General features: G+C 42.1%; 2 protein-coding genes across 10 annotated transcripts in view; both read right to left on the bottom strand.

The window, feature by feature from the left end:
- The window catches only part of osbpl6 (oxysterol binding protein-like 6), a 47,979-nt gene extending 35,300 nt beyond the window's left edge, over positions 1-12,679 (bottom strand). For 7 of the 8 annotated variants that reach the window (XM_077002864.1, XM_077002867.1, XM_077002869.1 and 4 more), the window contains exons 1-2: positions 12,427-12,679; positions 3,493-3,790 (exon numbers count right to left, since the gene is read on the bottom strand). In XM_077002864.1, coding sequence (XP_076858979.1) covers positions 3,493-3,633 — 141 coding nt within the window. In that variant the 5' untranslated portion in view covers positions 3,634-3,790; positions 12,427-12,679. The remainder of the gene's footprint in view (positions 1-3,492; positions 3,791-12,426) is intronic. The other variant, XM_077002865.1, reaches the window with a different exon arrangement.
- Positions 12,680-13,849: 1,170 nt separating this feature from the next.
- Positions 13,850-20,101, bottom strand: rbm45 (RNA binding motif protein 45). Of its 2 annotated transcripts, XM_077002863.1 has the most exons (10): positions 19,582-20,101; positions 19,265-19,387; positions 18,945-19,071; positions 18,730-18,849; positions 16,686-16,862; positions 16,319-16,448; positions 16,130-16,226; positions 15,661-15,824; positions 14,867-15,097; positions 13,850-14,076 (listed from the first exon to the last, which is right to left on the bottom strand). In XM_077002863.1, exons 1-9 carry the CDS (start codon positions 19,849-19,851, stop codon positions 14,905-14,907), a joined length of 1,401 nt encoding a protein of 466 aa, XP_076858978.1. In that variant the 5' UTR covers positions 19,852-20,101; the 3' UTR covers positions 13,850-14,076; positions 14,867-14,904. The 2 variants fall into 2 exon arrangements, with proteins under 2 accessions (XP_076858978.1, XP_076858977.1); XM_077002862.1 differs by having other exon boundaries at positions 13,850-15,097.
- Positions 20,102-21,333: the final 1,232 nt, after the last annotated feature.

Below are 21,333 nucleotides of genomic sequence, written 5' to 3'. Positions count from 1 at the left end.
TCTCTCACACACACAGGCCCTCATACACCACTGACCTGTTTCTCTCTCACACACAGGCCCTCATACACCACTGACCTGTCTCTCTCTCACACACAGGCCCTCATACACCACTGACCTGTCTCTCTCTCACACACAGGCCCTCATACACCACTGACCTGTCTCTCTCTCTCACACAGGCCCACATACACGACTTGCTGTCCTGTTGGCCCAGACCACTTGCCTTTTGTAGCTCCAAGGTTCAGCAGGTCCGTTACTGAGGTGGGATCCTAATTTACAAGGACACTCACCAGCACAGAGCCTGTTCATCACTACGCTCTGCCATCTTTCCCATCTGCTGGGACTTGACCACATGCTCAAAAGCAAAATCACAACCCAGTTCTCACGGTACGGAGGAGGAAGGAGCCAGCTCCAGCTCTGGCTGTGTGCCAACCGTTTGGATTTTTTTCACCATTTTTGGTGCTACTGAGCAGTTTGCATTGCACTGCAGTTGCATTGCAACCCTGGCACGACAGAAGCCTTAAGCCCTGCGAGGGCCTGTCTATGTGTCACTAATGGGAAAATCATTGTAGTCTAGTGCTGTTAGATAAATCTCATTTGACAGGGAAACGTGGAGCGAATGTGCAAACGAAGGGAATAAATATTGTGGCAGGTGTTCTTGTGCCACAATATTTATGCCTGACGGCTGGGGGACTGACGAACCATCACCGCCAATCCAGACAGCAGACTGTGGCAGACGCAGAGAGAATGGCGGCTTCCCCTCCATTTTGCACTCTTGTGTCAGACTGTAGTGTGCGAGGTAGCTTGGTGAGCGGGAGGGCTCCCCCTGCGACTACGAGAACCAGGACTTCCCCCACAGCCGGGAGACGTGGGAAACTCTCTGACTGCAATACCGCAGCCATCATACACCTTTGATCTGACAGCGTGTGGTCCCATTAAATCTCTCACGCACGCACATACACACACACTGTAACACAGGCACATTTCTCATTTTGTAACATGGGCATGTTAAATAATTACTATTCATTCACCATTTCAGGGCACCAGTGGGGAGCTTCTCCATGGGAATCAGTTCTGTTCTGTTCATTCCAAGTGTGCACAGCAGATCAGCATATTTACAAGGGGCTCGTTTTCTCTCTCACTCGAGTCTCACGTCTACCAGTCTCCATAAATGACACTGAAGGACACGGACACAGGGGGAGACGGAAATGGAGAGAAAAAGAAAGACAGACAGAGAGACAGAAAGAGAGGGAGACAAGACCACCAAAAGACACACCAGGGAGAATTTGAGAAATAAAGAATGCAGGAGAGAAAAGGTGGAGGAGAGAAGATGGAGACTGGGAGAAGGAGCGAGGGTGCGTTTCCTTCCTGTTCCCTCCTCATGGACATGCTAGCGGTCAAACTCTCTTTTCCTCTCATGCATTTTACACGCGCTCACATCCGAGAGCTGCGAGGTGCACACACGCACGCACGCACACACGCACGCACACACACACACACACACGCACGCACGCACGCACGCACGCACGCACGCACGCACGCACACACACACACACACACACACACACACACACACACACACACGCACGCACGCACGCACGCACGCACGCACGCACGCACGCACACACACACACACACACACACACACACACACGCACGCACGCACACACACACACACACACACAAATCCAGACGAAGCACGTGCCTTTAACCCTTTAGTGTCCACGTGAAATGAATGAAGTTAGTCATATTTAAACAGCGTCTCTGGAGGTACCGGGGTCGCTTTACAATGAACCCACACACAGCTTTTACATCCAGCCACATGCCAGCTAGAAGTGATTCACAAAGTTATTAATAGAATTAGAATAGACACAAATGTTGTACCCAAAAAATGCAATGAGTGAATGGAATAGCTTAGACAAAGAACAGACGTATGATTCCACACATGCAACATGATGACAGACGGAAGACGGCAAAGAAAAGACCAAAATAAGACAAAATAAGACAAACGTTCGTTGTATCATATCATATCTACTACAGGAATTTTAATGAATACGATCTGTAGCCCTAACATTAGTATATGACAAATACCACAGGCAGAAAGTCCAACAAATTGCTTAGCGGAAAAAGGTGAGAGAGTGTTTGCGTATCTACGTCTTATCCATTTGATCGCTGGGTGAATGAGTGTGTGAGAAGGGCCTGATGGTTCTCGTTCTGATTAACCACACGATAAATGAGCAGGTTTATGAGAGACATCAAGTGTTGCTATTCTGAGACTGGCCCAGAGTCTGAATGCTGGGGGTGGTGCAAGTGACTGTGCATAAACTGCTGTATTCAGACCAGCTTTGAACCTGCTCGGCCAGCGTGTTTAACAGGCCTCTGCATGCTGGCCACCTTGTTGAGAACATGTCCACAAATGCAGTCTGAGAATGTGCAAGATAGACAAATAAATGCAACGCATGAAACACAGATCAGCAAACAGAAGGAAGAAAACTGAAGTTCCCATACTGGACATACACTGGACAATATGACTCAAGTCATAGTGAGTCAGACTGACAAAACCTGAAGGTTTTCGGCACACAAAAGGTGCGATATGGCATTTAACTATTCATAAAGTTACTGTTGCGATCATTTGTGGACCAGTGTCAACTTACCACCATGCTACATTCACTTGGGACGAACACTGAACGCTGCCAGTTACATTAAAAAGTGATGAATTTATACATTTAACCAGGACAGGACCAGCACAACAAGTTGATTACTTCAGTTCTTCCTTCAAATCCTATCAAAGCAGCAAAACTATATCCCTCCTCAGTCTATAAACTGTCTGTCTATAGTTTTGTCTTTTGTAACACTTAATATTGCAGTTGCAAAGATTACCATGAAACAAAAAAATCTGTGGCTTTTAAATAAATTTGTCAGTTAGTTATATGGGTGTTGTGCAGAACTTGATTGTTGATGACAAATATTGTCAGATAAAAGATCATGCAATCCACATCAGCTTCTTACCGAGACATTTATCGTTGGACAGAATCAGGTGGCAGTTTTGCATTAGGAATCACTAACATCATGAAAATCAGGACAGAATGTGGATCATGCCATATATCACGCAAACAGTAAAACACGCGGGGAATTTCCACATCTCTGAATGAGGACACTTTTTACTTCTGCACTATTTGTTGTGACATCTAATCTGATCTATGTCCCCATGTTCAGTTTCTTGCCCCTGCATTACTCTGTTCGAGGAATTGGAATAGTCAAAGTCGAATGGCTATTAAAAAACGACTAAGAACGTCCAGAGTGTGTTCAGAGTGTCCAGAGTAAGTGTCCAGAGTGATCCACATTATGCAATAGCAGATGAAAACACGCATTTCATTGAAATCCTGAACTTTGCCAAGTAAAAACAACTTTCACAGCTCACTTCAGACAGGTGCCCTCCTCCCTCCCCTCCTCTCTCCCCTCCGGAGTAGACGGCCCACCTCGGACCAGACGTACCTGTCTGCTGTCCCTCTGGGATGAGGAGGAAGAGGAGGCGCTCTTGTGCGTGGGGGTGGAGGTCTTGTGGATAGGCGTGGCACTCCTCTCCTCCATGCTGCCTGCACGGCCCTGGTGTCCTCGCGAATGGTGGTGCGACATAATGACCAAGGCAGGTGTCTCTCTCTCTCTTTCTCTTTTGTCTTTCTCTGTCCCACTGTCTCTCTCTGTCGCCTCACGGTCTGCTCTCACAGCTAGTGAACAGCATGACCAAAGGCACCTCAGAAGGAAATCAGAAGGCAAACTGTCGTCTCCTCACCTAAAATGCAGGAGGGGAGGGGGAGAGAGGGATAATAATTGGGTTAAAATGAACAAGGACAATTTATTAACCATTGCCACAAAGTGGGGCAGTAAAGTGCTTAGGCAAATATTACTTTCTTTAAGTTTTAGTACAGTAAAATAGAGACTGAGACGGTCTTAAAGTACAGAATCTGTCCTCATTTGCCTCTGACTACCAAAAAGCAATAAACCATGTGATGTAAAATGCTCAGAAATATTTCAGATATGTATAGCACCCCCACCCCCACCTCACCCAATCTCCGCTGAGCAGACAGGATATGTGCACTCATTCTCAGACAAGAGCCCAGTCTGTCTCTGTCCAAGACTCTCAGTGTCTGCAACTTTACCTTTGTTTTCTCTGATCCATGAAACCATGAAACCCATGTATGCAAACACTACAATCGCCAGCCTCTGCAATGGGCCAAACCATTTTGCAAAACACCTTTGAGCTCTATGCAAAAATTATTCGAACCACTTTGGCAGTTCTGTAACAAAAGCAATATTATTCTACAGGCAAGTCAAGCACGACTTACCTTAACATGTGACATATGGAAAGTGCGAACAGATACCTAATTAATCAATCCTGGCAATATTATCTTATTATCTATCTTGACACTATAAGTATCCCAATTCTGAGCCCACCCTCATGTTTACCAGCAACATGCAAAGGGAAGTCATATTCAAAACATGGCCAACCTGTACCAGCACATAACAAGATAAAGATCACCACCAAGGGCAGTCAGACACTTCACAGCACAGATGACCAATGCTAAAACCGTAACCCTGTCTCAACAAAACTCGGACGTCTGGAATCCCAGGAGCACAAAGCAGTTAACCAGGAGCACCAAACCTGGACCCCTGAGCTATGGATCAGCTGTGGTCCAATCAGCCATGAGTCTTTTCTTTTATGCTGCTTTCCTTAGGGTTTGAAAAACCAGTAGAAGGAAGATGAAGGCATTGTGCAGAACAAGCATGCATCAAATACTGCTTCATCATTGATGGTGTTCCCATGTTCAAAGATAAAAACGCTCCCTTACACAGTATTGAACAAATTGAGTGGTTTTATCAACCAGGATGAACTCAAACACCTCAAATGGTCCCTTCAATCATAAGATCTAATCATCAATGCACTTTAAGTAGAGTATAAATTCCCACCACCTTGTCACATTTTCATCTTGAATAAGCCAACATATTTCACTGCATTCACTTCAAGATTTGTATGACAGCTACTGAAGGTAAGAAGTTGCTCTGTTCTTCCTTAAGTATATATAAACGGTTGGGTGTTATGCTGCTCACTTTTTGACAGTCAGTCTGTGTTAAAAGGCAATTACTGAGATTCTCATTTTTTATAGCTTTCTTTCTTTCCAGATTGTTCTATAATGTCAGAAGTTGTAATGCTTTTGTAAAAGCGCTAAAATAAAAAGCGAAATGTGAAATTTCAGATCAGAACTTCACATAAAGTTTAACTTTATCTAAGTAGATGTTTGAAACTATATGGACCTTACAGAAAATAATACTAAAGTAATATTGGTCAGAAAATTGCAATTAATATTTTCCCTCAAATTGTTCTGTGTGAACAGCCTCAGTCAACAGCAAGCCACCCTCCTAATGGCACAGCGGTGTTATTTTTAGCAAAAGTACCATCAAAACTCCTGCTCTACTTTAGAAACCACATGGACAATGAGGACAATGATTACTGTAAGGGAGTGGGTGAGCATAACAAGTCAGTGCATATAAAGAAGACTTTGTGCAAATAGTGAAGATGGCGAAAGTGATTCCAAATAAAGTTATTTCTTGCATAAGATTACCAACACTGAAACACATGTACAGTAAGCTAAAGGCAACACAAAAGTGAGCTGTGAGTGAGTATAGGCTGTATTTTGTATGAGCTGTGTCATAGTTGTGCTGTGTCTTAGCTGTGTCCTAGCTGTGCAGTGTCTTAGCAGTGTCCTAGCTGTGTTATGTCTGAGTTGTGTTCTAGCTGTTCTATCTCTGAGCTGTGTCCTAGCTGTGCTATCTCTGAGCTGTGTCCTTGCTGTGCTATGTCTGAGCTGTGTCCTAGCTGTGCTGTGTCTTTGCTGTGCTGTGTCTTAGCTGTGTCCTAGCTATGCTATGTCTGAACTGTGCACTGACAGGGAGCAGCCAGCTTAGGTCACTGTTGTGTGTTGTGAGAATGAAATGTCTGCATGTATGAGAGAGAAGGAGCATGATGCATTATAAGCCCTTCACTCTGTAACGGTATTGATTAGCCATGCAGTAGGAGCAGGACCCTGTCCAGATTAATTAGACCCAGAGGACATCTTGCACAGAGGAGAAAAGCTCTCATTTATTACACACTGGTTAAAAGAGCTCCAGGCAGAACAATTTTAGGGTTCTTTATCTCTATATCTATATCTCACTGTAAAGGTTATCAGCAGGTGTGTGTAGGGGGGAATGCACATGACAGAAATGTTGAAATAGTTGCAACAGAGAAATATGTACAGTAGGAAATAATGTTTTGGATTTTAAAGGCTCTTAATGGGGGAAAAAATTGCAAAACAAAATAAGCAAAATCAAGCAATGTAAGAATGTATTGTGGCTTTACAGTAGTATGGTACACTATAAGACTATTTTAGGTCTCCACCGCTGTGCTGTGGACTGCCTGTAGCTGTAAGCAGCCTAATTGCTCTGCTGTCCTGCAGGGCCTTTCCCAGAACAGGTATCAGAGGGACAGGCCTTAGAATCCCAAAACTACAGACAAGTCTCCCCCAAACATGGCGACATACAGTTGCACAATCAGTACTGAAAATGTTCAATGGCTGTCTCAAAGGAAATAACTGGCACAAATCACTTACATGAAACACAACACAGGTCTCTCCATCTCTCTCTCATACACAAACAACCACGTCAGGTTTGCCAAATAAACCAGTAGTGGTACCACTGAAAATGGTAGGTCACCTGTTGCTCAATAGATGACAACTCTACTCTACTACACTGTTGCGCTCCTGTCTGTGCTAATTAAGTGCGACTGCTAAAGGGAGAATCATTTTTGGGTTTCAGAATTGAGTGCGACAGGTTTGCAGCTACACACACACACACACACACACACACACAAACACACACAGCTGACTATGGCAATGTGTTCCAGGCATTCACATCATTACTTAGTGTAATTCACAGTCCACTCCAGCACTTGCTGTTGCATCTGCATCATAAATAGATTTGTAGTTGGAAACAAGCTTTAACTGACTGGCTCAATAAACTACTAAAATACAGCTTACTGTTATATAAGAGAATCGCTTATCTATCTGTGTGTGTGTGTGTGTGTGTGTGTGTGTGTGTGTGTGTGTGTGTGTGTGTGTGTGTGTGTGTGTGTGTGAGTGTGTGTGTACAACAACCTAGTAGTTCCCCGCAGAGAAGACTTAGTTGTTCTGGGGTTTGAAGGGAGATTCCAAACTATTGAAAATATGCAGTGACAATTTTCAGTCAGTAGTGAAGAAACAGGTGACAAGTTTGCCCAGTGCGTGTCTTGTCAAGATATTGTGGTGAGTTGATCCTGCTGGTTGGCTGAATTTTAATATTTCAGAAGAGTTGCCAAATCAAGCAGAATCCTGATCCAATATTTTGCAAGTAAAATGAATATTGGGTTGTTGATAGCTAAAGAGCTTGCTTAAGCCAATATTTTCTAGCTGACTTTTCAATCTTCCTGAAAGAAACTGGTCTTTCCATGTGGTCATTGTATATAAACTATTCAGTTTCTGAATTTGTACAAATATGTGATTCATCATTTTTATTGTTATCTGGATATGAAATTACCTACAGTATATCACATGATATGATTTGTTGGTCATAGTGTACAGAGTCTTGTACAGAGTCAAAAAGTCTTGAATATTATCATCATTATAATAACTATATTATAACTATAATAAACAAAATAATAATAATTTAAGGCCAGAAAATATGGTCAGTGACCACAGGGCAGACACTGTTATTGCCACAGCTTAAGATATTGCTGGGTCTGCTCTCGCAAGGCAGAACAAGCTATATCACGTTTGGCACATTAGAATTTGAGACAGAATGTTGCAATTAATCGTGAAGCAATATTCTGCATGCTTCAGAAAGACATTTTCCATGTTGCCATCACTGCATGAGTATATTTGTTCATACCTGAATTTCATTTTTGTATTTCATTATATTGTCCCTGATGGTTTTCTGTGTGTATATGTGTATGTGCATGCATATGTGTGTACTGTGTTGCATGGGTGTGGTAGTGCTCTCTAAGCTATAATCACAGCATTTAGAGGAGAACATTAAGATCAGTGATCACTAATTATGCCCAGAGAGGGAGACTCCGTGTGTTGCATCATAGTCACACAGCCATCAGTAAGGACAACCGATGGCAATCAGGACATTGTTCTTCTAGTACAATATCAATCAAACCCTGCAAAGTGAGTTTCAGTGTCATAAACACGTTTTGACTCTGGTGTTGCCTGAAAAGCTGCAAACCAAAAGGGGAAGCAGCAGAATCCCGGAGAGGAACCAGATAACGACGCACACACGCTGCACCCCAACGACAGGATCCTACGTTTGTTCCTGTGTGCTCTCACCTGCCGTTGTGGTCGGGGTGTTGGCTCCGAGCTCGGAGACCTGGTGGGACGCTTTCAATTATTGATGCAACTCTTTGTCTGTGCGCGCGAGTGTAGCTGGCTGTAATGTTTGTCTAGCGAAGGAGTGCTTAGGGAGCACGTTTCTTCAGGGTAAGACCCATACAGATGTATCCTGTTGTTGACACGTATGTCATTCTGAATCAGCATTTTCCTTGTCTCTCCCTGTGCGGAGGTTGCGATTCTAGTGAGTGTCAGGTTCCAGTATGGCAGCATAATTAGGCTAATTGCATATTAATAGATCTTGCAGCTCGGTCGTGTGCAATTCATTAACACAAACGCTCATTACTAATGTATGTCCTTAAAAAGTATCCACCTACGTCACACCACACTGACAGCTTCTGTGGTGCTCACGTGACCACACAGCTGACAAGCAATGTGGCCCATTCTTGTGCTCGCCCTGCACTAAGATAGATGACTCATGAAGACCTTGATATATAAGCCATTAGAGTCGGGAGTGTGCGTGAGATTGCACAGCACCAAAACAAAGCATCCGATGGCCAGAGATGAGACGGAATATCAGACCTACCACACTGACTGGAAGCTTTAGCACATCGCATGTCACAGCAAAATGAGCCCACGACATGGATCAATGCTGCTGTCCTCATGTCGAAACACACACACACACACACACACGCACATACTTTGTAGTACACGCAGTACACAAGGGGAGTTGGATGCAGAGGGGAAAGGGCTATTTTTCACTTGTCTAATTTTAGTTTTCAGGACTGAGTGAGATTAGACCTACATGGTGTCAAAAAGAGCTAGGCATGGTGTTTTAAAAGCATTTTACCACACACAGACACAGACACAGACACAGACACACACACACACACACAAAGTCCTATGTCAGTAAAAGGACTAGTATGAATTTGCTTTTTCTATGTTGACCACAGTTCAATTTTATTTGACCCAAATATTAAACCTAGGCTAACCAACAGGAACAAATACCAAATTGACACCAGATCAGACTTCTTTAAATATGTATTACTCTGAGAACCTTGAAAGAGGAACATGTGAAGTTTGCTTCACGTACAAGACCATACTTCATAACCTCCATAGTAGCAGCCAATCAGCTGAGTGAAATCATGCACATATAACTCTGGGAGGGTTCCCTTCACTAAAACTAATGCCTGTATTAAGACAGAAGCAACAGTTTGCCAATGACTATGAGAGATGTTCTGAGAGATGAGGAAAGCTTCTTATAGCTCTCCTTGAAACTGATCTCAGCAAAGATCTTTCCACCTCTGTTCCCCTCACATACCAGGTCACAATTCACATATGTGCTTCCCTATGCTGTCAATGCACAAAAAATTATCTTTTTGCAACTATTAACATTTAGACAGGGAGGAAAGTCAGTGTTCTTCATGGTCTACCATGAGCTGCACAAAGTGACGCCATCTGCATTCTGTGTGGAGATCTTCTGTGAAGCTATCAATGATAATCATAAATACAGCCCTGCTTACAAGCAAAACCTTCTAATCAGGATGTGTGACAGCTTCAGAGTCTGAAACACAGACAGTATTTTGCCCTGCAGATTACCTTCATAGTCTCAGAAGAAGGAGAGTAGAGCAACTCCAGTATCTATAGATCTCCTCTACAAGTCAAGACTTAGTCCATATATCCCTAAATCCTTGTTTGCATTTTATTCACACTTCCAAGATACTAGAGCCAGGAAATTAGTATTTCATAGACATTGTCTGTCAGAGTTAGGTGTTAGAGGAAGGCATCTAATTAAAATGTGATTCGGATAGCAGTGCTCAAAGGCTAAATTAAGAACTTTGGCCAACTGACATTTTACCAAAATGACAAAAAAGTACTAATCCAACACACAGAAGGCTGACGAGAATTCCACATAGACCTATTACATAAAACAACCAGGAGAACTAACAGTTAATGTTAAGAGGAACCCTTCATGAATCAGTTGTGGGATGCAACAATGTGAGGAGTGAACATTCTCTGTGGTATAAGAGCTGAGGAAATGCTTCAGGAGAATACACGTCCATTGTTCCAGTACAAAGACCATGTGAGAGTAATTACTGTTTTCTGAACCTTTCAATGCCACATAAAGACCAACTGAGAAGACAAGCTTCCACCTTGATTTTCAATGCAGAGCATCAAGTGAAGGCAATCAATTGATCCATTTGGGGTTAAGGGTTCAACGGCAATAAATCTGCACATAAATAAATAACAACAATCCTGACCCTTGTCCTCCTGAGAGCTCAGGTACAAACACTGGTCTCAGACCTGTTGGAATTAGGTTGCCGATACCGGAACATCGACAAGTAAGTTTGTTAACGGTTATAGGAGCAGTTAGCCTCATAATGACTTGCAAGTGTGTGTGTGTGTGTGTGTGTGTGTGTGTGTGTGTGTGTGTGTGTGTGTGTGCGTGCACGCACATCCCTTAGAATAAAAATTCCTGGATTAAAACATACGTTAACACACAGGCAGTGACAAAGAGCATTAAGTATCTTACACAGTCAAATGAGTTGAGGATTTCACGATGACACTGGGCTACCACACCCTGCTACCTTCTGAAAGATTTTGCTAACAGAAAAATCATTAAAGAACCCATACATTGTGAAACGCACTGTGTGCCTGTAAAAAAAAACCCTTCCTGGATTCAAACTGTTCCAGGAGACATCTCCATTTGTCAAAATAAGGATAAATACACCTACAGGGCGCATGCAGGAAGGAGCCACACTCCACCCACTGTTGTGTGTAAACCATTAGAGGTGTTCCTGACTCACCACACCTGCAGTGTGATTGGTCAAACAGTCTGTGTCCATGGTGATGGTGACACTCTCCTATATTACATAATTAAAAAGATGTATAAGGGTCAGACTCAGTTGCCTGGTTTACCTTACATGGGCTAGAGTGCAGATTTACATAAACTGTAACTTTAGAACAATGTGATGTCCCTCCAACTGGTGTAGCATTGGGCTTAATAGTTTGTCAGAATATTTTATTATTTGCACTGAAATTAAAGCAGTTATAAACCGCCCTGTAGCTGAACCGTAAGCAAAGTCAAGTAAGTTTGTGAGCTTGTCTGTTTTTACTTCAGTCACAACCATACAGTACGCTACTGTTTCAGTCATCTAAGGACAACAGTACAATCTCACCCTAAGCTCTCTAAAGTTTTTTTGCATTTCTAGTTCTTGGTGTAATACAATGCCACTTGTTATTGGTATTTGATGAGACAGCACACACAGGACAAAACATGTTACAGAAGACTTTGTACTTTCGCTCCCAACTATATTAAAACTGACCTCCATGGTTTGCACGTACAGTTAAATGAAAACTCTCTCAATCCACGACCGTTAGAAGGGCAGTGTTAGGAATGGTTGGAGTGTACAATAGATTGACACTGCAATGTCAGTGCTTGACCTTGGTTTAGGACTCCTAGGATGAAGTGCTCACTTCACGGGGGCCACGCTGTTACATGAAGTTACATGAAGTAACTTCATCATGTTACACAGCACTGCTAGGGCCCACCGTGGGACCACTTTCATCTAAATGAATGACTGTCAATATTTGGTTCAAGAAATCCACAATAACCTGGCACTCCTGCAACACTAAAGTAAGATTATTAGAGGTTGGAAGTGACACAGATGGACAGGTATATGGACACAAGTCACCAGTTACAACCCTCCTCAGTTAACCTGCCTAATGCAACACAAACGCTGTGAATTCCCGATTACACGGATAATTCACTACGGCAACAGATCGGCAGATTTTGTTATAGTGATTTTTTTAATGAAGCTAACAGAACGCTTAGTCTAGAAAATTCACTACCTGTAATTTAATGTCATTTACACTAATCAGATTATAAATGAACAAAACACACATGTTGTTAAGCAATGACACAAGGAAAATGATTTACCAAAAAATGCGCTAGATAAATAGTCATGTGAATAAAATTGATGGTAAAGGCGCTGGAGGAAGTCAAGCATCACTAGAGCTGCATACCAACCGTTAGGTGAACTGACCATCTTCTTGCGCATAAAACCGATGCTGTGAGTTCCGGATGCTGTAATTATAGCCGATTGTTTTTACTCTTCTGTCAGCAAAAGGCTGTTTCCCCGGTTATCCCATTTGAGAAACATTGCTATTCTAGTAAAGAGGTTTTTTCCCAAATGAGGTCGATCAAGTCGGTAAAGTGCTGTGTATGGTTGAATTTGAAGGCATCTAGACGGATGCTTCTCCACGCTCCTCCCTGCGGTAAGGGTAACCAGGGCCTGATGTAAAGACCGGACTGGTTCGCCCCGGATCCGCTACAGGTCCAACATAAAACACGGAGCCGGAGTTTGTCATGATTCGTATAATGCCAACGGTGTAAAAAGCATCGCATTAAAAATATATATTAGGTCTTCAAGCCTATATTAAGAATAAATACGTTGACTCCTGTATATGGTCTGTCTATTTTCACCAAATTATTTATTCTAAGTATTTTGCATTTACGCTTCAAACATCGTCATAACCAGCCAGTCACCATTTCCAAATGAACAAATGTGTCTGGTAGTACCACTAGGAAAACCATTCTAATTAGATTCCTTTTTCATTTTTAACAGTTCAAATGTTTAGGAAGTTAACCTGAATACATTTTTTGAAAGCAACATAATCGCAGTGATTATAGATGACTATTTTAGATGAACTAATTGGTCAATTCTGTTTAATCGTGGCTAATTCTTAAGCTGTCAAACTGCAAATACAAAGATTTTCTTCATTACAGCTGCACACACACAGAAAGCATCAAACATCATTATGAGACAGCTTTAATTATACTGACTAAACAATCTGCCACCTTGTGGAGAGCAGAGTCCCAACGCAGGTCTCACGCTGAACATAATGATGGGTTGTTATATGGATCCGACGTTCTTAGTTACAGTAATAATATATTTAATACTAATCGAGTAAGGAAACCATTACACTGTGTGGACAAACTCTAATCACAGGATGCAGCAAACTGATCAGAGAGAGGGTTAACATTGCCAATATAATAGTAGCATATATGGCAAATTAGAGTAAATATATCACCTACCTACCAAATGATGTGGTAATATGACATGTAAAACTTTTCCAATTAGAAAAGCCGCTAACACAGACTTTGTACCAAACGCCATATAAAGGCAATGCATAAATGGAAATAATACAGAGGGGCTAGGGAAAAAACCATTATATATGTTTTACACCGCGAGGAGATATAAACCTCATGTCTCCTGCACATCGGTGTTGTGCCTGCCATCAATCTTTACATAACCTTTGAAAACCAAAAAATATTCCTGAGGGGAAAAAAAGCAACTTATATTACTATCAAGGCATTATGATCAGAGAAGCAACAATAAGCTACAGCTAAGAATGACAGAAAAGCAAAGTGAAAAACACCCAGAGGCAAATTTAGCTGGTGTCCACATTTTTTTATTAATAGTAAGACCATTTACATGAGAGCCGAACACGGGATCAGCAGTGAATAGTCTCTGACTCTACGTGTGGTCTGTCAGGTTAAGCACGGTCTTAATACCTCGGTAACACACATGGTAGTCACTGTCCGTAGTTATGAGGTCGTGTCATCGTAAAAATCCGTCAGGTCATGTCGAGGTCATGCGTCATGTCACTTACAACTCTGCAGAAACAAAGACAGTATAACCAGTTACACAAGAACGTCTTCCTGCAAGGCCTACTGCACATGTGCATGGACTATGCAGCAAAAGCAACAAACTAGTTTTGGTGATGTCATAGCTTTGAAAAGCTTAGTATGCAGTCAGCGTTGCTTCATTCACAAATGAACAACACTGATTTAATTTTCTACTCAGGATGGATCTTATTCCAGAGTGACAGAGACACTTCAGATTTATGATGGAATGTCTTGGCTATGCTGCTAGACAGTGCATATCAAAATTAGTTAAATACTAATTATACATATAAATAAATTTTAAGACGACACAGATATGTTTAATCCACTCCTGAGTTTCCATTCAGCAAACGAGGAAAATAGATGACAAAAAAGCTGATGGCACAAATAATTTGCATCTCAGACCTGCACCAGACAAGCAGAGTGTCCTGCTTATGCCTGGTCATAACAGCATTAAGGCATCATGAAGAGAGTTATACCTCACTAAAATATGTTTGCTTTTAAAGATCATTTACATGTGGCATAATCAGTAGAGATGCATAATATGTGAGGAAATGGATGAATACTTTCAAATTTTATCACTCATAAAATACTGTAAATAAATGGGAACATCAATGTTTTTTAATTAGCCTCTGAGTTTTAGACCTAAGGATTTCTTTTTAAGCGATACTTACGTGTCCTGTTTTATTATGTAATCCAAGACTGATACACAACAGCTGTCATAAAGGAGTTTTTTTAAGATGATAAAATACATCTTTTCCATCTTCTTACCATGACCTACCTGTGGTGATGTGTCTTTGCTTGCTCAGAGGTCAAGGGTCAGTAGGTTCTCTGGCGTTTGTGGGACTCCTCTTTTGGTGGGTCTGCCAACATCACCTTCATCTTCACCCCGTTCACCACCTTCCCGTGTAGCGCGCCCATGGCGTCGTTCGCGTGCTTCCGGTCCGCGTACTTAATGTAGCCGACGTTCCGGCCCGGCACGAGGTAGACCTCCACCAGAGAACCAAAACGGCTGAAACAAATGCACATCGGAAAACAATGGAGATGCAGTAGGCTGAATCAGCTCGCCGTGTTTAACAGTTACTGTTCCAAGACGGGGGTTTGCCTAGGAGATGACTGCTAAGCACTCAAACACTGGAAGCCAATGGTCCAGCACACAGCTCTGAACTGGCACCCATGGAGGGTGCTTCAATGAAGCATGTTCGAGGCTTCTGAAAAAGCTGTGGCAGCAGCTCACGCAACACTCAGAGGGAGCGTACGGCTCCCTGGTTGGAGGTGCTGGCGTGCAGCAGGAGAAAGTAGAAGAAATGAGACTAAAAGGGCAAGAAACCCCTGCGGACATCGCTGATAAAGACTGGCTTCGTAAAGAAAATCTGTGGCCTCTGTATAATTATTGTTTCCTGGGCTCAAATTCTCCATCCTTATACTACAAATATACTTTGAATATGATCAAAGCTGACCATCTGAAACCTTTCAAAGACATTCGAACATGCTGTTTAATTCTGTAGCCACTACACACACCTACCCCCCCCCCCCCCCCCCCCCACACACACACACACACACACACACACACACCAGAAAACATCCTCCAGCACGTCCACTGGCAGCGGTGAGGGGTTGAAGATAATAAACAGCCTCTCTTTGACCGCGCTGTCAGGAGGAGCCAGTTTCTTATGAGCAGGGAGGGCCACGTCCGTCTGCACACGTAGTTTCTGGGGCACCGTCGGTGCTGCGTAGCCCTGCAGGACGCACCACAGGTCAGCCAGTCCGCCGTCATCAATAACACGCTGGCCATCAATACAGCACAGCCAGAACAACAGCGTTCTATACAGACTACACCGACAGCAAGCTGTATGTACCTGCCAAGCGGCTGTTTTTAGAAAGCTTTTGCTGTTGCAGTACTTGGCAGTGGCTATAAATTCCAAAGTGGGACTTTTTACTCCAGTACTGTAAAACGTAGGCTTGCAAATGTAATTGCATATAATACACGCTAAGTTTTTAACTCTTGGACTCCACCATATGCTTTTTAAAGAGTAGTGCTTACCGCGGTGGTTTTCATTAGCTGGGGCCCAGAGGGGCCGTTCCACACCATAGACATCATTTGGGCCGCCACCAGCTGCATGGCCATCTTCCCCACTGGGCTGTTGAGAGTGGAGAAAAAACCTGGTATTAAAGGGTTTGATTCTGACCATGTCGATTGCAAACGTAGGGCAGCAACGGCTGAGCTCTGTACCTGGTGCGATCCTCTCCATCGTCGATGTAAGTGACGGACAGTCTGTTTCCAGGTGGGTACTCAAAGCCATTCAGCTTCTCTTTAGCGTACACGGCTGAACCCAGGTTATTGTACCGAATCACGGCCTGGCCTGCGGACAACAAGCATCGTTAGGTCTCTGCTGCCATAAAACCGTGGCACAAATACAGTGACAAAACATACAGTGGCAAGGGGGCGCAAACTCATTTTATACTGAAGGCAACTTGCTGAAAAACTCCTCCACATATACAATGTGTAATGTACTTCAGTGCAAACGCAGTATGAATCACCTGCGCAACAACAGTCAAACTAAGTGGTTGAGCATGCTGCATTGTGGGTAGTGCGCTACCTTTGCTAAACCCATACTGGTCTCTCTGCATCTCGCAGTACACCATCCCAGGGATCAGGTCAAACAGGCCATACACCTGCTCCTGAGTGACCGCTGCTCGCGACGACACCATCAGGCATCTGGTGATCAAGTCCGAGTTCCAGCCATCGCCGGCCGTGTAGCTAGTAGACTCAGCACCTGGAGGACGACGTACATTCTGAGTGCTCATCGCTTAACGTGCTTTCGACGGAGGTTCATTTCAATAAAAAAACAAGGTTCATAAAAGATGATCGCATTTCTTATCACTTTTCATATTACTTTTCCGATGCAGTATGCAGCAGACCCAGCAGTCCTGAACTTAGCAGCTACCTTCTTCGAGAGATTAAAAGAGTACGTCCTTAACAAATAGCAAGCAAAATCTGAAAGTACCACCTGAGCTCTACGAGAGAAGCTTTGGTTGAGAAAACAGTATGCATCTGTACTGCCGCTTCTCCCTAGACCAGACTTAGTGTCTCCTTTGTGTTCATGTGGTGGACTCTTTTACTCTGTGCATGTTTGGATATTTTTTCTAGAACTGTCAGTTTGGATTCTTTCTTTTTTACTGGACTCTTTTTTTTGCCTGTGTATCGTTTCGGTTGATGTTCTCACACCGGTTTTGGCTGGTGGCTCTGAACCGCACACCTCCTCACGCTACTCTTTTCTGCCGAGAGGCCTCTTCTCTCCAATCTTTGGCTGGGTTTTTTGCTGGTGAGGTTCCACTGGCTCATTAAGCTGCAGTCAACCGAGCTGCTTTTGTACCCCGTCCATTCTGTCAACCACTCGTCATCTGTGTACGTGTGCAGAGCAGCCGACTGCAGGGTCACCTACTCACAGCCTCTTTTCTTTCAGTCTTTTGGATGTTCAGGTTGGTTTGGCCTTCCTGTTTTCTGTATGAATAAAGGTTGTTATGGTTTCTATTGAATGCCTATTGTGACTTCACCTCTGCTGCTTTGTGCGTGTGGTTTTTCTACCTGCCTATCACCGCTGCTTCTGATGAACCATGACACACTCATCTTCCGTCACTCTGCCATTGGCATTACTAACACTGCTTTTGCTTGGATTAAATCCTTATTTAAAAGAATAAAGCGAAATAAATAAAATAAAACCAACCAGACACCTGCCATCCTGTTCCCTAATATCACATGTCTGAGATGTAAAACAAAACTGAATGACCTCAAAGTTTTCTAAAATAAACCGCAACAAAATTACACAGTTCGGATCAAATTCTCTTCGCTGAGCCGCACATTTAGACCCTTAAGTCGAAATCATGTTTCCACCTCCATATTGCACATTTCCGCTCCTAGAACACAACAGATGCAGAAACCTTGGTGTAAGCCTTCAGCTTCATTTGTGTAAATGTCTCTTTATTGGCATTCCTAATAAAATTATATTTTCTGTTCAGCCCAATTCTCTACCAATTACACTGTCTACCCATTTCTTTGCAAGTTTAAGCTCTTTTGAAACATGTGGTCTATAAAACTGTAATTCTAGCTATATTACCAAAAGAGGTTTTTAACACATAAAAGCTACTTAAAAGGGTCCAAAGGCAGCTACCGTGAGGCTTCTTAAACTGTTTATAAGGATTTTACAATATAAGGGTTTTACAAGACAACTGTTTGTTGTTGTTTTTCTAAGTAAAGACAAATGGGAACAAATATTGTTTGTGGAAATCAATGGTGTGCTGTAATACAACCACAGATGTGGCCGATAGACATTAGGCTGAAATCTGCTTGAGTATTTAAGACTTGCAGGCTTTTCTTTATGTTTCTGTTATGCAGGTTTAGCCTGGCATTCACACCACAGCAAGAAGCATTTGGCAATGAAAATCAACAAACTCAGAATCCATCCATAAGTTTGCTCAGATAACATTCAATTAAAAGCAAAGCTAATCAAATTGAGCTCAGCTATATTAGGATGGCAATACAAGGCTATACATGTGGTACATGTTAAGCTTACGATGGGTAAATATTCCTTAATCCTGCATGTAATGTAATGAGTAAAAACTAGTCCAGGAGTTAATACATACCAAAAGGGTAGGCACTTAAGCCCGGCTCATTTAATGCGTGGTCTGATCTCGAGTTGCTGAAATACTCTGTGTCTGCTGAAGAGTTCTTTGTCCTTGGTTCTGCAAGTATGGCCCTGAATGCTTGACGCATGGAAAAGATCAAAGATGCTTTATACAACTAACCAGTGGTGTTAATGCTTGGAAGTAGAAAATAAAAGAATGACCACGTGACTTACTTTTGTCACAGTTCTCTATGGCGGTGGCAGCCTGGGAGGGTTTGTGATATCTGACATAGCCCAAACCTTTACTTTCTCCAGTAGTTTTATTCTTTATGATGATCGCGTACTCTATGTCTCCATATGTCTATCATTGGAGATATCATGGGGAATAGGATACAGAGAAGATGAAGAAACAATAGTGATATTATTTCAACTAGTTACTACTATTATTTCAACAAGTCACTTCTGTTTTTATGAATTATGTGATGTTGAATGGCCTTCCCACAGTTCCTCCAAAAATTATACCTCATTTTAAAGCCTTTGGGTAAAAATGATACCTTGAATGTCTCTTTCAGATCGTCCTCAGTGAAGGTTTTTGGAATCATTACGAAGATTCTGGTCAACTCCTCATCCTCAACGTCTCTGTGGCTGCCAGAAGATCTGGACTGGGCAATGAAAACCTGTTCGAGAAGAGACGACAGAAGTGACGTATATAACCCATCCTGGCCTCTATTACATATCTACCAAAAATTTACAAAAAATTTTTTCCCGTCAAATCTCTCCAAAACCAACTTCCTTTAGCATGGTACTGCAAAGTCGCTTCCAGAAATTAAAATGCCGTAAACCAGGGCAGCGTACTGCCACACGTACGCACCTTGATGGGCTTGGTTCCTTCCGCCAGGCATCTGCCGTGCATCTCTTCCATGGCTGTGCATGCTTGGGAAGACTTGGCGAATTTCACAAACGACACTCCTTTCGATTCTTTCGTCTGTTTGTCTTTTACTACCCAGATGTCTTGAATTTCACCGAAAGGTGCAAAATGTTCACGAATTACGTCCTCGGTGATGGATTTACTGGTAACAAGAAACAATCGGCTATTTGGGGGATCATCAAGATACGACGACGGCCTGTTGTAGTCCTCCATAATAAAATGGCTTTGTAGCTAGCCTTACGAGCTAGCTAGCTGGTTATCAATAAAATAGGTAGCTAGTTATGCAGTCAGGCGAGTTTCTCCTCAAAATAAAAACAAATTATCAAAAACGAAGATGGAATAAATGGAAATTAAACTTTGTTAATATATCCCCTCGAGCTCCTGTTTACGTAGCTAGTTAGCTAACCTACAAAAACAAGAACTGCGTTGTTGGAATCGAGAAGCTCGGTATCTACGTAACGCTTTGGCAAAAGCAGTAAAAACCGTGGACTTCAAAATAAAAGTTTTCTCGCGTCCTAAAATTCGGCAAACGAATGTGGATGGATAGCTTACATAGATCGATAGACTAAAAAATTCAATTATTTTTCTGTTAAACATTTGTGAAACATTTTTAATGGAAATTTATCTGGTTAGTCTTTTTATGTCTATCCAAATGTGTGCGCTAGTACAAAATGTAAGTGCTAAATTAAATAAAAAATATATAATTAAATTAAAATTTAAAAATAAAACAATGACGTTGTAATATCTTTACCAATAATAATACTAATAATAATAACAAATAATTATTAACCATTATTCTTAATTCTGTTTTATTATACAATCATCATATATTCTCCTTTAATGTAATGCCTGAAATATCTGATACTTCATCTAATTGATGATTACCAGGTACATATGATATTGGTATGGTATTGCAAGCCTTTCTTCTAGAAGTTCTGTCTTGACTGGTAGCACATGTTTCTCTTACTGCGTGGTCGGATGACTGCCATAGGAGCTAGTCTACACCCTTATACTTCATGTTTAAGTAGGTTTGACAACGTTTATCTTATTGTAATTGTTCTTAGCTTGCTTCTATTGGTCTATTCTATTCTCTGTTGAAAATTATTAATACAGCATTAACCAGTGTTGCGAATAACACTAGGTTAGGTAACGGCGTCATTTTGTCAGTAACAGGATAATATAATTAATTACTTTTCCTGTCGTTACAACGCCGTCGACGTTACTGGTCATTAAAAGCGGTGCGTTACTATATATTGATATACTAACAGTAATCCGAGCGGACCGCTCTCCAGGCAAGTGAGGAGTAACAGATCTCGATAGGTCACAGTTCTCGCTGTAACACCTGTTTAACTTAACAAGTCAGTAAGTGAATCAGAGCCAGTGTTTTTACACGCGCGCCGAAGCACGCCAGTGACACTGAGAGACAGGCGACACAAACGGAGAAGAGGCTGAAATGGCGAGTCAGGAGCAAGCCGAAGAAAAATTTGCATTTTCAAGGTGGCGATATAAACATTATTTAAGAAAATACTTGAAGTTCCTGAATGTCTACCAGACTGGGTATTTGATTTATTTAATTAAGGATAGAGGTTTTATTGTTAAGTTTACTTCTGTTGTGAACAAACCAGTTGTCTCAGGTTGAGAGAATTTAATTAAATTTCATAGATGTAAATGCACTTTATATAGTGTAACTGTTTA

The sequence above is a fragment of the Brachyhypopomus gauderio genome, chromosome 4 (assembly GCF_052324685.1).
Source record: "Brachyhypopomus gauderio isolate BG-103 chromosome 4, BGAUD_0.2, whole genome shotgun sequence".
In the NCBI taxonomy this organism is placed as follows: domain Eukaryota; kingdom Metazoa; phylum Chordata; class Actinopteri; order Gymnotiformes; family Hypopomidae; genus Brachyhypopomus; species Brachyhypopomus gauderio.
The sequence above is the reverse complement of the archived record's forward strand: the minus strand, read 5'-3'. Positions and strand labels throughout refer to the sequence as shown.